Source organism: Pan paniscus, chromosome 23 (assembly GCF_029289425.2).
Source record: "Pan paniscus chromosome 23, NHGRI_mPanPan1-v2.0_pri, whole genome shotgun sequence".
Classification (NCBI taxonomy): domain Eukaryota; kingdom Metazoa; phylum Chordata; class Mammalia; order Primates; family Hominidae; genus Pan; species Pan paniscus.
Window position 1 is genome coordinate 56,102,698 of NC_085927.1, and position 16,647 is coordinate 56,119,344.

At 53.7% G+C, this 16,647-nt stretch overlaps 1 protein-coding gene across 1 annotated transcript in view; it reads left to right on the forward strand.

Moving 5' to 3' along the window:
* The window catches only part of TTC38 (tetratricopeptide repeat domain 38), a 28,623-nt gene that overhangs the window by 7,888 nt on the left and 4,088 nt on the right, over positions 1-16,647 (forward strand). Inside the window, exons 4-13 of the mRNA XM_003812380.4 lie at positions 232-403; positions 1,581-1,754; positions 4,930-5,005; positions 7,927-8,046; positions 10,281-10,340; positions 11,549-11,587; positions 13,384-13,465; positions 14,747-14,912; positions 15,727-15,886; positions 16,151-16,224. Of these exons, the coding sequence (XP_003812428.3) occupies positions 232-403; positions 1,581-1,754; positions 4,930-5,005; positions 7,927-8,046; positions 10,281-10,340; positions 11,549-11,587; positions 13,384-13,465; positions 14,747-14,912; positions 15,727-15,886; positions 16,151-16,224 (1,123 nt within the window). The remainder of the gene's footprint in view (positions 1-231; positions 404-1,580; positions 1,755-4,929; positions 5,006-7,926; positions 8,047-10,280; positions 10,341-11,548; positions 11,588-13,383; positions 13,466-14,746; positions 14,913-15,726; positions 15,887-16,150; positions 16,225-16,647) is intronic.

Genomic DNA, 16,647 nt, shown 5'->3' on the forward strand with positions numbered 1-16,647 from the left:
AATGTCCTCACTAGAAAAATGTTCAAGGGTGCCTTTAGGCTGGCAGTTCCCTCCATGCTTGACAAGCGCCGAGGCTGAGTTCTAGACAGTAGGCAGGGCCACAGTGCCCAGCCTGCTGCTGCCTGGCTGGCCCCTCCTGGGACGTGGGGTGTCTCTGACATGTGGAGTCTGGGCTGGGATGGGCTGAGCTGGACCATCTGAACCACCAGCGGTTCTCTAACCTCCCACCAGTGATGGGCCACGCCATCGCTACTGGCCTTGTGCTGATTGGCACTGGAAGCTCCGTGAAGCTGGACAAAGAGCTGGACCTGGCTGTGAAGACAATGGTGGAGATTTCAAGAACCCAGCCGCTGACAAGGCGGGAGCAGCTGCACGTGTCTGCAGTAGAGACATTTGCCAATGGGTGAGGGGCCTCCCTGGGCCGGGAGCTGGCACCCTGAGGTTGAGCTGGGGGAGTGGCAGGGTATCCCTTTCCCGATGCCCTTGGGAGGGGGGCGGGGTGGGAGAATGCTTCTCTCCCTGCCTCCTGAGATGCTCTGACAGAAAATCGCATCCTGTCTGCTTCCCTATTCTTGGTGGAGTGCTGAGTAAGGAAGCAGTTGGTGAAGATTCCCAACTTAGTGTCCAAAGTAACTTGCTTTGTTTCATTAAGTAAATTATATATTATTTTCCTTACAAAAATAATAGGGTCACACTACAGAAATTACTAGGTTAGGGAAGAGAGAAGAAAACATGCTTCTTCTAGTGAGAAATAAACAATCAAATCAAATCTTCACCCATAAGTTCCTTGCTCTTGCACTGACTCTCACATCCTCCCCCTGCTGTTCCTACGCTGGTTCCCTCATTCTCCGGGACAGCCCCCATGTCTGCTCAGGCAGGCGAGATGCCCTGCAGAGTTAGGCGACCTTAGCCGATTGTGCAGGGGCTCAGGGATTCCGAACCCTGAGACTGGGGAGGTGCGGCCTGGTCTTCCTGGTAAGTCAGCCCAGGTGTGGGTTCCACCTCAGAGACTTCCGGTGGCTGTCTCACGGTCTCCACTGGGATTATCTTTGGCAATTTGTTAAACCAGTTTTGTTTTTTTTTTAATTGAACGAAAGAGTAAAAGTTCCCACTGGGTTTTCAGTTTGTTTTCTGATTCACAACCTAACATAGAAACTGATTTTTTTACATTTATTTATTTAGAGTTTTGCTCTTGTCGCCCAGGCTGGAATGCAGTGGCGCAATCTCGGCTCACTGCCTCCACCTCCCGGGTTCAAGCGATTCTCCTGCTTCAGCCTCCCGGGTAGCTGGGATTACAGGCACATATCACCACACCCTGCTCATTTTTGTATTTTTAGTAGAGACGGGGTTTCACCATCTTGGCCAGGCTGGTCTTGAACTCCTGACCTCGTGATCCACCTGCCTTGGTCTCCCAAAGTGCTGGGATTACAGGCATAAGCCACCGCACCCAGTCAGAAACTGATTTTTAAAAAAACACATCCATGTAGACCATGACACTGGTGAGAAACAATGCCTCTTACACTCCCTGTGTGGGTGGACTATGTGTTCAGCGTTGGTGAGAAATCTTTCTCGGTTTCCAGGAACTTTCCGAAAGCCTGTGAACTATGGGAACAGATTCTCCAGGACCACCCGACAGACATGTTGGCCCTGAAATTTTCCCATGATGCTTATTTTTACCTGGGCTATCAGGAACAGATGAGAGATTCTGTTGCTCGAATTTACCCCTTCTGGACACCTGATATCCCCCTAAGCAGGTATGTGCCAGCTGGAAATCGCATTATTTCTGTTTCTTAATCTCTCTTTTCTGCCCTAAAAATATGGTGACTCTCTTGGCCCTGTCCTAAAAATAATGGGACCACTGTTGCTATTCTCCTAGTTCCTTAAAGTTCAAAGGCCTCATTTTCTTCACTTGATTTTCATCCCACCTGTGAATGAGGTAGTACCATTATGTATCAGTCAGCATGGGATTGTTTTTGCTGCAGTAACAAACATCCCCTGGTTCTTCTTCCCCAGAGCTTATTACAGCAAAGGTTTATTTTTCACTCATACTACGTGGTTACCTTAGAAGGGCTGAGGGCTCTGCCACCATGTCCTTGTCTCCATCTGGGATCCCAGCTGATGAAGCAACTGCCCTCTGGACATACCTGTCACTAAGAGGGAAAAGCAAGCTTTCCTGGGGGGGGCTTACAATGGCAATTAAAGGTTTAGAATGAAAGGATACCCTGCCACTCCCAAGTCATTGGCCAGAACTGATCACATGACCTCACCCACCCACAAGAGACCAGGAAGTACAGTTCTACCGTGTGCTTGGGAAGAGAAGAAGGCCTGGAATGTGCATGAACAGCCTCAGTGACCACCACACAGGACTGACTTCACTGCAGCTTCATTACAGAATAGTTGTGAGGTTCGGACAGGTTAATAAGCTGTATTATTTAGTCAGCACTCTCCAGAGAAGCCCAGAGAGCTCTGAGACAGAGAGAGAGATGGAGATTTATTTTAAGGAATTGGCTCATGTGAGTGTGAGGGCTGGTAAGTTCAAAATCTGTAGGGCAGGGCAGCAAGCTGGAAATCGCTGCAGGAGTCAGCATTAGTCTTACATCTGGAGGCAGTCTGCAGGCAGAATTTCTTCTTCTAGGGGCCTCCGTCTTTCTCTTAAGGCCTTTAACTGATTGGATGAGGCCCACTCACATGGAGGGTAATTTGCTTTACTCAAATCGCATCTAGAAATACCTTCACGAGACTGGGCACAGTGGCTTATGCCTGTAATCCTAGCTGTTTGGGAAGCTGAGGCGGTAAGATTGCTTGAGCCCAGGAGTTTGAGATAAGCTTGGTCAACATGGCAAGACTCTGTCTCTACAAAAAGAAAAAATAAATTAAAAAAGTTAGCCAGGCATGGTGGCATGTGCCTGTAGTTCCGGCTACTCAGGAGGCTGTGGCGGGAGGTTCCCTTGAGCCCAGGAGTTTGAGGCTGCAGTGAGCTGGCGATCATGCCACTGCACTCAGCCTGGGCAGCAGAGCAAGACTCTGTATCTAAAAGAATATATATATTAAAAATATATATATATTAAAAATTATATATATAAAAATATATATATTAAATATATAAAAATATATATTAAATATATATTAAAAATGTATATTAAATATATATTTAAAACATATATTAAAAATTATATATTAAAAATATATATATTAAATATATATATTAAAAAACATATATATATATATAAAAAATACTTTCACCGCAACACCTAGACTGGTGTTTCACCAAACAGCTGAGCACCACGGGCCAGCCAAATTGACAGATAAAAATTAACCGTCATGAGAACCTAATAGTACCTGACACACAGCAAACATACAATAAATAGCTTAAGTGTTGAGGATTAAATGACCCCAGTAAACAATACATATATACACACACACACACACATACATTTTAAAGATAACTCTGGAAGCCAGTGCTTAAGAACATTGCTTCAATGAATAACAAAAGCTAGAATCAGTCTTCTTGCAAAGTAATGAAGCTAACATCTTAGTCTCAAACAGAAGCCCTATTGCCCTATTTTGTTTTCACTTAACCCCGAGAAACCACAGGAAAGAAAACTTGTTTCATGTGTGACCACCCTAGATACTCGGGTGCGCAGTTGCAGATGAGATTGGAAGTGTGGGCCGGACGCAATGGCTCACGCCTGGAATCCCAGCACTTTGGGAGGCCGAGGCGGGTGGATCACCTGAGGTTAGGAGTTTGAGGCCAGCCTGGCCAACATGGTGAAACCCCGTCTCTACTAAAAATAGCAAAATTAGCTGGGCGAGGTGGCATGTGCCTGTAATCCCAGCTACTCAGGAGGCTGAGGAAGGAGAATTGCTTGAACTCAGGAGGCGGAGGTTGCAGTGAGCTGAGATTGTGCCACTGCACTCCAGCCTGGGCAACAGAGCGAGACTCTGTCTCCAAAAAAAAAAAAAAAAAAAGAGAGAGAGAGATTGGAAGCGTGCAATTATTCAGCAATGTCTTCTAGCCCATCCTGGGCTGGGCCTGGGCTGAGGCTGAGTTGGACAGACAGGTCCCAGCCTGTGGGAGCTCCAGGTCTGGGGAGGACCCGGCCATTCACTGAGTGCATTCCAGGCCGGGCAGGGGACTGTGTACAGCACTGCAGAAGTCAAGGAGGAGCTTTTGACAGCCCACAGGTCACGGAGGCTTCCCAGGGAGGTGCCCATGGGTCATGCCTCTGGGTGGATGTCACCATGCAGACAGGAGCGGGAGGAGACCCTTGTTACTCTCAGTGGAGACCCGTGTTGATTCTTAGAAGGTGGGATGCTAATTGAGGAGCAGGGCCGCTCTCCGTGCTGGGCTTGGGGATGATTGTGCGGATGTAATGTTCACCTTGCCCCTCACCAGTCGGAAGCACGGAATTGCTGACAAGCACAGAGCTTGGCGTGGGGTTGGAGGTTGCGTTAGTCTCCTGCGGTTGCTGTAGCAAAGGGCTGCAAACTGGGTGGTTTGGAGCAGCAGACAGGTACTTACAGCTTTGAGGGCCAAGAGTCCCATCTAAGGTGTCAGCAAAGGCAGTGCCCTCAGAGCCTCAGGGGTGGGTCCTTCCTGCCTCTTCCGATTTCTGGTGGTGCCCAGAGTTCCTTGAAGTCCCTTGGCTCGCAGCTGTGTCACTCTGCCTTGGTCTTTACCTGCCGCCTTCCCTCGGCATCTGCGTCTTCACACGGCCCTCTTGTAAGGACACCAGTCATTGCGCTAGGGCCCACCCTGATCCCGTGTGACCTCCTCTAAACTTACTACCTCTGCAAAGACCCTGTTTCCAAAGAAGGTCACATTCCCAGTGCTGGCAGTTAGGACCTCAGTGTATCTTTGCGGGGACACAGTTCAACCTGCTACCCATCCATCTTCTTGTATTCTGAGATATTTTTTTCTGTTTTTAGCTATGTGAAAGGCATCTACTCTTTTGGCTTGATGGAAACCAACTTCTACGACCGGGCAGAAAAACTCGCCAAAGAGGTAAGTGGGTCCTTCCTAAGGTGCCTGACCCCTCAGGGAGTAGCCGTTGGCTGGACCGGGGCATATGAGGGTCACCATTCATGTGTGACCCCGGCGAACCCCATCCCTGGTCTCACTTCCTCAGAGAGACTGGGGAGCTCATGTTAGTGTGAGCAGCTGCCGCCCGCCAGGGGCTGTCATTCACCTGTGGCCCCCCAAAGTCCCCAGAGCCACGTTCCTTGGCTAACACTGGATCCACATCTACAGATGAGGTTGATGGGGTACAGGGAGCCTGTGGTCAGCCTGCTCACTTAGGGTTGCACAGAATGGCAGGTCTGGGCTCCCACCAGCTCTGCCTGGCTCCGGAGCCCACACTGCCCTGCTGGGACAGGACTTTGTAGGAGGAGAAGTGTAAATAAGCGTTGGCTCTTCCTTCCTGAACTTCGCATTTCTAAGCATCACTCACGGCACCAGAGGTTCAGGGAGCTGAGTGATGTTCGCCAGTCATGATCATTGCTGGGTGCCCATGTGTACCTGGGCCCAGGGCTGGGTGGCAGGCTGCAGCTGTCAGGCCTGGGGCGCGTGTGGTCTCACGCTCTGGGGGTCCCTCTCCTCTACTCCTCTTCTTGCAGGAGTGGAAACTGAGGCCCATGGAGGGGCTGCCATGCACAAGGGAGTGACAGCTTCTCCTGTGCCCGGCTCTGTGTGGCACTTTATGTGTGTCTGCTTGCATCCACACAGCTCTGCCCACGTGATGTCCAACTCCTTGTTGCCCAGATGAGAGGCCCAAGGCTCAGAGGCCAAGGCTAGAGCCTGCCTAAGACCACATGGCTCAGAGATGGCAGAGCCGGATTCTACCCAGGCTACCTGGCAACGGCTGTCCTTTCAGCTGCCTGCTCCAGGCCCCACCTCCCAACATCCTGGCTGGGGTTCTTCCCCTAGTAGTTGCCCTAGTCGGCCTGCAGCACCCTCTCTGGGAGACAGCATTGGGGCCCAAGGGTCGCTGCGCTCTCTGAAGACTGCTCTGATTACAGAATCCGAGACTTGAGGCTTGAGTGATGTGTTCTTTGCTTTAACTCTGAGTCAGGGCAGGTGGGGGACCCGAGTGGCTTTCTGACAGTCTTGGTTCCATGGCCTGGGTGACCAGACAGCACCATCCAGGGGTCAGCTGTAGGAAAGTCCCTTGGAGACCATGGCAGCTGGGCCCTCCTGTGGGTGGCATCCATCTGGGCACCTGAGAGCTCCTGGGACATTTGGAGAAGCTCTGGACAAGGGTAGCTGTGGCAAACCAGATGTGGCAAGTCCCCCGCACTGAGGGTGGCCAAAAAAACATGCAAACCCATGCCTTGCAAGGAGCAAGAAGTGGTGGATAGGGTCCCCTCCCTTCTCCATTGCTCCCCTTTCGCCTCCTGTCCCTTGTCTTGAAGGCACCAACTCTTTGTCTTCAACACCAGCACCCCACAGACAACTACTGGGCAGGAAAAGCAGGCTGTGACGGGGCCAGGAGTGGTAACACATGGGCTCTGTGTCTGCAGCCCCAGGCTGGTGAGGGTAGGAGGAGCCAGGGCAGGAGCAGGCAGGCAGCAGGCACAGCCACAGCCACAGAGCTTGGGGACCTGGAGCTCCATCCAAGTGGCTCAATGGGTGGAGGCTTAGGGAGGAGGCGGCAAGCCAGGGCGCCAGGAGCCAGGGCTGTAGAGGGGCAGGTGAGGACTGGATTCTACTGGGCCTTGTAGCCTGGGAATGCAGTTTGGACTCCTTCCCACGGAACCACTGGAGGGCTCCAAGAGAGGGAAGATGCCAGTCAGCTCATCAGAGCTGGTGACAGCCACCACCCTTCACTCCTGCCATTCGTGAAAGCAGCATGCTTAGCAGGGTCCCGTCTCGGGGCCCCACGCCCACCCTGCTTAGACTGTGCCCAAGTGTCCTGTACTCAGAGCCCCTGCCCAGGGATGCCCACGGTCCCCTACAGACACACTTTCTTTCCCTCTGTTCCCACATGGAGTGGGCTGGGCCCACAAAAGCTGAGTGGTGGGCAGGGAGGCAGGGCTTGCTGGGGCCGACCTCCTGCCAAAAGCCTCACAGGAGGTGCTGGGCCAGGGCAGAAGAGCTTGGGGCTTCTGGACCCCTATGAAAGGCGTGGGGAGACTGAGGCAGTGGGGCTGGCGGGAACTCATGATTTGGCATGGGGGACCTGGGCACAGGCCAGGCAATGGGGCTTCTGTGAGCCTCAGTTTACTGCTCCATTTTCTAAGCTCTGACTCGGGCTGAGTAGATGCTTAGCAAACATGAGCTGAACACATAAATAGAAGAAAGAAACAGCTAGGAGGGGAGGATCATTCCATGAGTCCTGCCTGCCTCGCTGGTCGCTGTCAAGCTCACAGGTCATGGGAGCGGCTGTTGTCATGAACTGTGATAACCTCAGAGCCAGCTGTTTCTGCACCCAGAAAGCCACATGTCCTCACATATATGGTAGTGGGAAGAGGCAGTCACAGCCACTGGAGGACTTGATAGTTCACACGGGCAGTAACCACTTCTCTAAGAGAAAGGCAGCATCCGTGGCCTTCCAGGCGGCAGCTGAGGCCCAGAGAGGGCGGGTATGTTTTGCAAGCGCCTCAGCTGTATGCAGAATGCTGTGGGCTTGGGTCTGAGCCCTGGCTTTAGAAAGATCCTGCTGCCGTCCAGCTGGGTGAAGTCACATAGCCTCCCTAAGACTCAGCTTCCTCATCTGTGAACTGGGCAGTGAGACCCATGAGCTGGTGTGCCCGGGCAGGCAGGAAGTGGTGCTAATTGTCAGTGTTTTGAGTCAGAGCCCTGTCCCCCCACTTGCTCCACCCCGTTCAGCCCAGGCGCCTCTTGCCCCTTAGAGACCTGTCGTCGCCTGCCCCGGCAGCCTGACTGATCTGCTTTATCTGGAATCCTCTTCCCCGCACCCTGCGTAGGCTTTGTCTATTAACCCGACAGACGCATGGTCGGTGCACACCATCGCTCACATCCACGAGATGAAAGCAGAGATCAAGGATGGGTTGGAATTCATGCAGCACTCAGAGACCCTCTGGAAGGTATGATGCTTGTCAATGGGTCACCTCCCTGGGAAATTCAGTGCATCCCCTTGAGTCAGGCCAAGGCTTTATGGACAAGAGTTACAGGGCATGGCTTAATTCTCGGGGTTCCCTCTCCTCCTCCACCTGCTCCTGCCTCAGGTGTTTGGCTGCTGAGCAGAATGCAGTCAAGATTCCAGTCCCCACCCCAGGCCCATACCTTGCCCTAGGGACTCCACTGAGGGTCCAGCCCAGACTTCTCTGTCCTCACAGGGCCTGGTCAGGAGGAGCGAGCAGCCTCTTCAAAGCGCATGAGCTGCACCATGACGGGGACCCTCTGTGGGATGTGGAAACACAGAGGAAGCATTAAACTCAACTGGGCTTGGGGGGACAGTGGCTAGGGAAGGCATCCTGGAGGGGGCAACCTCTGAGTTGGCTACTGAAGGATGAGCAGGTGTGTGCCACACAGAGGGGGAAGATGGAGGGCATCCCAGCCCGTCAGTAGCTTGAGCAAGGCCTCCAAGGCCTACAGTGGCCTGTGAGGGAGAGGAGAGCTGCTTACTTTGGTGTCCTAGAGCCCAGGTACAAGGCGGACATGGGCTGTGCAGGAGGCCTTGTCAGTCCCTCTTTCCAGGGGAGGCAAGGTGGTGTCCAGGCAGAGGCAGAAACGCCTGCAGAGGCCTCAGAGAAGGAAAGGCTAGCACCATGGTGGAGGTGGGCCCTCTGGACAGACGGGGCTGCATCAGGTGAGCCTATTGGGCTCAAGGGAGATGGGGCCTCCCCTGGGACAGGGACACAGCGTCGCTCACTCAGCGTTTACTGAATACCTGCTTTGTATTTGGGGCAGCAAGAAATCAGGGAAGGGTGTGCACTTGGCTCCCAAGCAGGGGCCATGCAGTCTGAGCCTCGCTGCGGAGGATCCTCGGGCCTCCAGATTCGGCTCTGTCAAGGGGGCAGCGGTCAGGTTCCCTTCTCAGGGACACTGAGGTTTGTTTGAGGTTTCTGAGTGCTGGGCACTCTCGCTTGTTGAGGATCACGAGTCCAGTCTCCTGAGCTTGGAAATACCCTAGCAGGGGCCAGCTCTGAGCCCAGCACAGGTCCTACTTTAACACTGCTTCATACTGAGGGCAGCCTAAGGTAGCCACCCACATACCACCCACTCCCCTGGCTCTCGGGGCTTTGCCAGCACCTGTTGGAGTGTGGCCCTGGGCCTGTTGATCTCTGCAGGTTTTTGTTTTTTGTTTTTTCTGAGACAAGTTCTCTCTCTGTCGCCCAAGCTGGAGTGCAGTGGCACAATCAGGGCTCACCGCAGCCTCGACCTCCTGGGCTCGAGCGATCCTTCCACCTCGGCCTCCCAAATAGCTGGGACTACTGGTGTGTGCCACCACACCTGGGTAATTAAAAAAAAAAAATTTTTTTTAGAGAGACAGGGTCTCTTCCCTATGTTGCCCAGGTGGGTCTTGGACTCTTGGGCTCAATTGATCCTTCTGCCTCGGCCTCCCAAAGTACTGGGATTACAGGCATGAGCCACTGTGCCCGGCTGATCCTTGCAGTTTTATCCAAGTGCCCTGAGCTGTTTAGACACCCATGGGCCTCACACCTCCCTGTGGAGTGGCTCTGTTAATCCTTTTCTCAACTTCACATGTGAGGAAGGCAAAGCTGGAGTTGCTGAAGTAACTTCCTCTGCACCAGTCCTGGGGCTGCTGCTCCCCAGCTCAGGCGAGTAGGTTGGGAACCTCCCCTAGCCTCAGTTTCCTCCTTGGTAAATGCAGCATAATTTCTTCACCGCCCTTCGGAGTGGAAGATTATGTGGCCTGGAGGCACCTAGTGCAGAATATTGTTTCCTGCACTCAAAGATGATGGTTTCTGTAGCTAGGCGCGGTGGCTCATGCCTGTAATCCCAGCACTTTGGGAGGCTGAGGCGGGCGGATCACCTGAGGTCAGAAGTTCGAGACCACCCTGGCCAACATGGTGAAACCCTGTCTCTACCAAAGATACAAAAATTAGCCGGGCGTGTGGTGCACACTTGTAATCCCAGCTACTCAGGAGACTGAGGCAGGAGGCTTGAACCCGGGAGGCAGAGGTTGCAGTGAGCCAAGATCATGTCACTACACTCCAGCCTGAGCAACAGAGCCAGACTTAGTCTCAAAAAAAAAAAAAAAAGATGATGGTTTCTGCATTAGCACAAAACAACATTTGTTTTTTTCCCATAGGCCTTCAGACTTTTCATAAATTCTCGTTTTTTTTTTCTCCAGGACTCTGATATGTTGGCTTGTCATAACTATTGGCACTGGGCTTTATATCTGATTGAGAAGGTAAGGTGACCGTCTGTTTGCACTGTCTTATCCTGTAAAGATGTCTAGAGGGAGAAAGATTTTTCTAGCTTTTGCTATGTATTCACATCCATTGGAGCCCTGATACAATGGAGCATTAACATTTCCAAAGAGCACTCCAGGCTTCAACCTTTTTAGGGATTTTTTCACTGTGGAGGCCTGGAAATCACATCTGTGGTGTATAACTTGCAGAGACCATTCAGAGCGAGTGCCTGTGGCTGGAGTGGAGAGCCAAGCCCCAACCCTGCAGGGTGTACCTGCCTGGGCCATGAGATCTTCCAACGGGAGCCAGGCTATGGGGCAGCTGCTCAGGACACCCTTGACCCCAGTGATTCCGCCACAGGGTTCCATGTACAAGACTGTCACTTGCAGTGCTCCTTATCGTGCACAAAAGCTAGAAGCTCCCAGAATGTCCATAAAGTGAGAAATGCTGAGAACATGAGGGCCCTGTCATGACATGGGAATGTGATGATACAGTGTCTGGAAGACAGCACAGAGCCCAGCTAAATGTACAGGAGAGGAAACATATGCAGAAAAGAAAAAGGCAGCTGGGCACAGTGGCTCATGCCTGTAATCCCAGCACTTTGAGAGGCCAAGGCAGGCAAATAACTTGAGATCAAGAGTTTGAGAGCAGCCTGGGCAACATGGTAAAACCCCATCTCTACTAAAAATACAAAAATTAGCCAGGCATGGTGGCGCCTCCCTGTAGTCCTGAGGCTGAGGCATGAGAATGGCTTGAACCTGGGACGCAGAGGTTATAGTGAGCCGAGATTGTGCCACTGCACTCCAGCCTGGGTGACAGAGTGAGACCCCATCTCAAAAAAAAAAAAAAAAAAGAAAGAAAAAGGCTAGAAAGAAATACATGAAAAAGCTTGCAGCAGTTAGTATGAGCAATACCTATATTAACTTTCCACTAGGAGAGAGAATGCTTCCACAGCAACTGTTTCTTCAGTGGTGGTGGCACAGGTGCTGCTGTGCTTTCTACACTGGGGAACCAAAGCCCCGGTTGGAAGCGGGTTCACCTTCTCCCATCCCTAATGCCACCAAGACACCGTCCGTCCCCCACTGAGAGGAGGTGGAGGCCGGAGACCATGTGCTCAGGGGTCTTTGGCCTGGCCGTTCTCAGTTCACGTCCCAGCATTACACTTTGCCTTCTCCAGGGTTTAATAAGGAGAACTTTATTCTTCCAGGGCGAATATGAGGCCGCGCTGACCATCTACGATACCCACGTAAGTTGCATTCACACCGTGTTTGGTTTGTTGCAGCATTTTGCCTTTGAGTCTCAAAGAGACCAGATTTTTGAGTTCATCAGAATTGTCCCAGCCAGAAAAACAGCTGGAGCAAGAACACATTTCTTGTGTAAGGCCTCATGGGGTTAATTTTGCCAAGAGCAATGTTGTAACCCTGCCTATGATGGGGGCAGTGGTTGGCCCTCCTCAACCCGAGGGTGCTGATAGATTTACACATCTAAGGGCCTCACCTCTGCAATTGTGGACTCTCCTCCAGCCCTTTCAGATCACTTTTCTTTGGTAAGACAACTGGTCTACCCATAGGAATTTTTTTTTTTTTTTTTTTTGAGACAGAGTTTTGCTCTTGTTGCCCAGGCTGGAGTGCAATGGTGCGATTGGCTGGAATTTTTTTTCTTTGCTGTGATAAAATAAAAATAACATAAAATTACGTGTACAAGGCCGGGTGTGGTGGCTCACACCTGTAATCCCAGTAATTTGGGAGTCCGAGGCGGGTGGATCATTTGAGGTCAGAGTTCAAGACCAGCCTGGCCAACATGGTGAAACCCTGTCTCTACTAAAAATACAAAAAAAGTAGATAGGCGTGGTGGTGGGCACCTGTAATCCCAGCTACTCGGGGAGCTGAGGCACGAGAATCACTTGAACCCAGGAGGCAGAGGTTACAGTGAGCCAAGATCACGCTACTGCACTCCAGCCTGGGTGACAGAGTGAGACCCTGTCTCAAAAAAAAAAAAAAAAAAAAGTGTATAGCTCTGTGGCATTAAGTGCATTCACATTTTGCAACCATCACCACCCTCCATTTTCAGAACATTCTTCATCTACCCAAACTGAAAGCCTATACCCATTAAACACTAACTCCCCATTCCTCCTCCCCGGGCCCAGGCATTCTTTTGAGAGGGGGGAAAAAAAAAGCCTGAAGCCTGACTCACAGCTCCCAAGGACCCCAGGGATGGCTTCATCAGAAAAGCCTGGGACCACAGAAATGCTTGTGATCTGGGGATCTAAACATCAGAGAAAAACACACAGTAAATTTCCCTTGAAGTAATCCTTTCTACACAGTCAGGAAGCTGTAGTAAGAAATGAAGGGTGGGCCGGGCACGGTGGCTCACACATGTAATCCCAGCACTTTGGGATGCTGAGACAGGTAGATCACCTGAGGTCAGGAGTTCGAGACCAACTTGGCCAACGTGGTGAAATCCCGTCTCTACTAAAAATACAAAAACTAGCTGCATGTGGTGGTGGGCACCTGTAATCCCAGCTACTTAGGAGGCTGAGGCAGGATAATTGCTTGAACCCAGGAGGCGGAGGTTGCAGTTAGCCAAGATTGCGCCATTTGCACTCCAGCCTGGGCGACAGAGGGAGACTATCTCAAAAAAAAAAAAAGAAAGAAAGAAATGAAGGGTGACATACACCGTGAGCTCGAGGTGGCCTCCTCAGCAAAGCTGAGTCTAGAAACGTGATCGGACAGACAGCCCTCCCACCAGTGTGGTCTGAGGCCCAGGGGTGGGAGGTGGCAGATGCTTTGGGCCTGGCCTGGGCCCTGGGTATGCAATGCAGTGGGCTCTTTCTTCAGGTCTACCTGGTGACCCCTCTAGTGCTTGGAGCAGTCTACACCCCAGGCAAGGGTGATGGGCCTGTCAGTTGAGGTGATGGGGACAGTGGCAGAGGGCTTGCTCTATGCAGGCCCCACCCCACCTGGACAGGCTGACCCTGGCTGTGCCTGCAGCCCCATCATCTGGCCCACCCGCTGAGCCCGCCTTGGCCGCCCTGTCTTCCAGATCCTTCCCAGCCTGCAGGCCAACGGTGCAATGCTGGACATGGTGGACAGCAGCTCCATGCTCTACCGCCTGCAGATGGAAGGTAGCCATCCCCGCAGCCCCACTGGCTTCTGCCTCTTCCTCCCACATCATGAGGAGAGGGTGCTGTGGCCTAGGCCCAGGGTTGGGCAAGAGCTCATGGGTGAGCTGCTCCAGACCCCTTTGCAGGCCTGGCCACTGCCTTGGGTACCGTTCTGCAGCTGCCTCCCAGCTGGCCCAAAGCTGGAGAGGGTGTCCAGGCCACACTACTCTTTCTTCCAGTTCCCACTGCTCCTCGATGTGGATCCCTCCAGCTCTGCACCCAGGGCGGCACCTGCTGTGCTGTTCCCATGGCTGGCCTGCCTGCCAAACCTTCGGGGCACTGGTAGCACCTGGCCACCTGTCTCGATGCCACCTCCTTTCCTAAAACATGAGAGAGTTTCTCAACTCCCTGGGATTGTAGACAGGTTTCTCAACCTTGTCATGCTCTGCAGGTAGCCTGGAGGGACCAACCACAGCTCTGGGGGCTCTTGAGGGCTCTAGCCAACCACTGGGGTGCCAGATGGTTCTCCCCTTGTCTCAGGCTCAGCAGAGTCACCCTGGAACCACAGAGGCCTGGGCTAGGCCCTGGATCAGCAGTACGATGAGGGCTGCAGGCCTGGGCTGAGCAATTCAGGGACCTGAGGGAGGGCATGGCAGGCTGTTTCTAGAGATTCAGAAGGCTTCCTAGTGGAGGTGAAATGTGAGCTACCGAAGCATATGTGGGGCTTGCTGGGCAGAGACAAGGGAAAGAGTTACTCTCAGAGAAAGCAGACCATCCAAAGCTACCTGGACATAGAAGCCAGCAGCCTGCTGCGGGACAAGGGGCTGGAGGGCAGGCTTGATGTGGTCAGATGGGCCAACAGCAGGCTGAGGGGCACGGGAGCCAGGGAGTCCACCTGTGGGAAGGGCAGGCTGAGGCTGGAGACCCAGAGAAAAGTGGGGAGCCTGGGGGATCCTTGGGGAGGTCGGGGGATCCATGGGGAAGCCAAGGGTTGTGTGGGAAGGCCGGGGGATCCAAGAGGCCTAGAGTTTGTCAAAGCGGCCAGAGGCTTTATTTAATAACCTTTGACACTTTTTAAAATGTGCTTCCTACTTACGCGTCTATGGCCTCTATAATTAGACAGTCCTAATAGAGGCCTAAGCACAAGGCCAGACGCTGCCCGTGGCCCTGCCCACCTCCTCGGCCTCTCACCTGGGACAGGGTCATCAAGGCCTCCAAGGGAAGCGCTGTGAGGGAGGCCCTTGCACGGGACATGCCCCAGAGCCTCACTCCAGGCCCTGGGTCTCCTCCCCATGTCCTCAGGAGTGTCTGTGGGCCAGCGGTGGCAGGATGTCTTGCCTGTGGCCCGGAAGCACAGCCGAGACCACATCCTGCTGTTCAATGACGCACACTTCCTGATGGCATCCCTGGGTGCACACGACCCCCAGACCACACAGGAGCTGCTGACCACCCTGCGGGACGCCAGCGAGTATGCAGAGGGGCCTTCTCGGGGTGGGGGTCCTCACCCTGCCGAGAGGGTGAGGGGGTGCTAGGGCCATGCCGAGACTTGTTCAGTGCCTGCCCCGCCTGTGAGTGCAGCAGGGGGGATGCCCATGGAGGCAGCTCCCAGGTGTGCACCCCTATAGATGTGCATCCCCTGGTGCAGACCCCCAAGGTGTGTGCACCCACAGCTGTACAACTGGTTGCCCCAAGACACAGAGCTGCCTCCATCCCCAGGGTGGGTATGAGATCCGCAGGGTCACAGGGCTGCCTCCCGTGGAGAGGACACAGTGAAGCCCTGAAGCCAGAGACACCTGCTGCTTACAGGCCCTGAGGTCCTGGACGAGGTGCTTCTGTGCTCTGAACCTCAGTTTCCCCATCTAAATCAGGGCTGGTGCCTGGCAAGAGCTGGTGAGGGCTGACCTGGAGGACCTGGGCTGCCCTGCCCATTCCCTTCTGGGGATGATGATTGCCTTGACTTGCAGTGCCAGGCCTTTGCCTGTATTATCAGCAATCCTGACGGTTCCGTTAGATTGGCACTGTTATGCCTGCTTACAGATGAGCAAACTGAGGCTGGAAGGTGGGGGACCAGGTAGCTGGAAATGGGCAAACTCCAATCCAGGTCTGAGCTCAGTGCCCTGTCCTGTCCCCTCGATGGGCTGCCCCGCCTGTCACCTCACCTCATCAGTGTGGCATGTGTCAGGCACTGGACCAGGGACACCTCGCTGAGGAAGAAATGGCTCTGCCCTTCCCGGATGTTCTGTGATGGGCAGGCAGCTGAGGGCACCGTCTTGGGTTCGCAGATCCCCAGGGGAGAACTGCCAGCACCTCCTGGCCCGAGACGTGGGGCTGCCCCTGTGCCAGGCCCTGGTGGAGGCTGAGGACGGGAACCCTGACCGCGTCCTGGAGCTGCTCCTGCCCATCCGCTACCGGATCGTCCAGCTCGGTGGGAGCAATGCCCAGGTGAGCTGATGGCCGCCAGCTGGGGTGCCTAGGGCCTGGGCCAGGGAGTCTGGGCGCCCTGCAGCCCCCAAGTTTCTCCCATGGTGTTGGTGCCAACAATGTGGATGTGAACGTGTCTCTCACACTCCCGCCCTGTAAGTTCGTCGTTGAGGGTGTGGCATCAACACCACTGTCTCCCTGGAGAGCAGGCAGCCCGCGGTGGGCAGGGGCTCGCCTCCCCCATCCTGAGGTACAGGAGACTCACATGCCCGATTGACATTTCAGAGAGACGTCTTCAACCAGCTGCTGATTCACACGGCCTTAAACTGCACCTCCAGCGTCCATAAGAACGTAGCCCGGTGAGCTCCTGGCCCCTGCCCAGCACTCCCGACCTTCACAGGCTCTCCCTGCAGACCTCGGGAGTGCCTGGAAGCCCCACCACCCTTGGCCCGAGATGCTCCTGCTTCTGAGGCTGTGAGGTCGGGAGGCTGTGGGGAATTTGGTTCTCCTTTGTTAGCAGGCTCAATGTGACCAAGTGGAGCCAGCCCCACCCCAGGCCCAACCTCCCACCCTCCCCAGCCCACTCCCTTTTAGCCATGCTAAGCTACCTGGGTACGTAAACACGTCCTACTCTTTCAGGCTCCTGGGCCTTTGCACGCTTGGAACACCCTTTCTCCTTTTGCACCTGGCCAACACCTAATGCTCAGTTAGACCTCAGCTCATTTCACCTGCCTGCCTGTGCTGGGTACCGAGAGGGAGCAGTGAGCAGGCACACCAGTCAC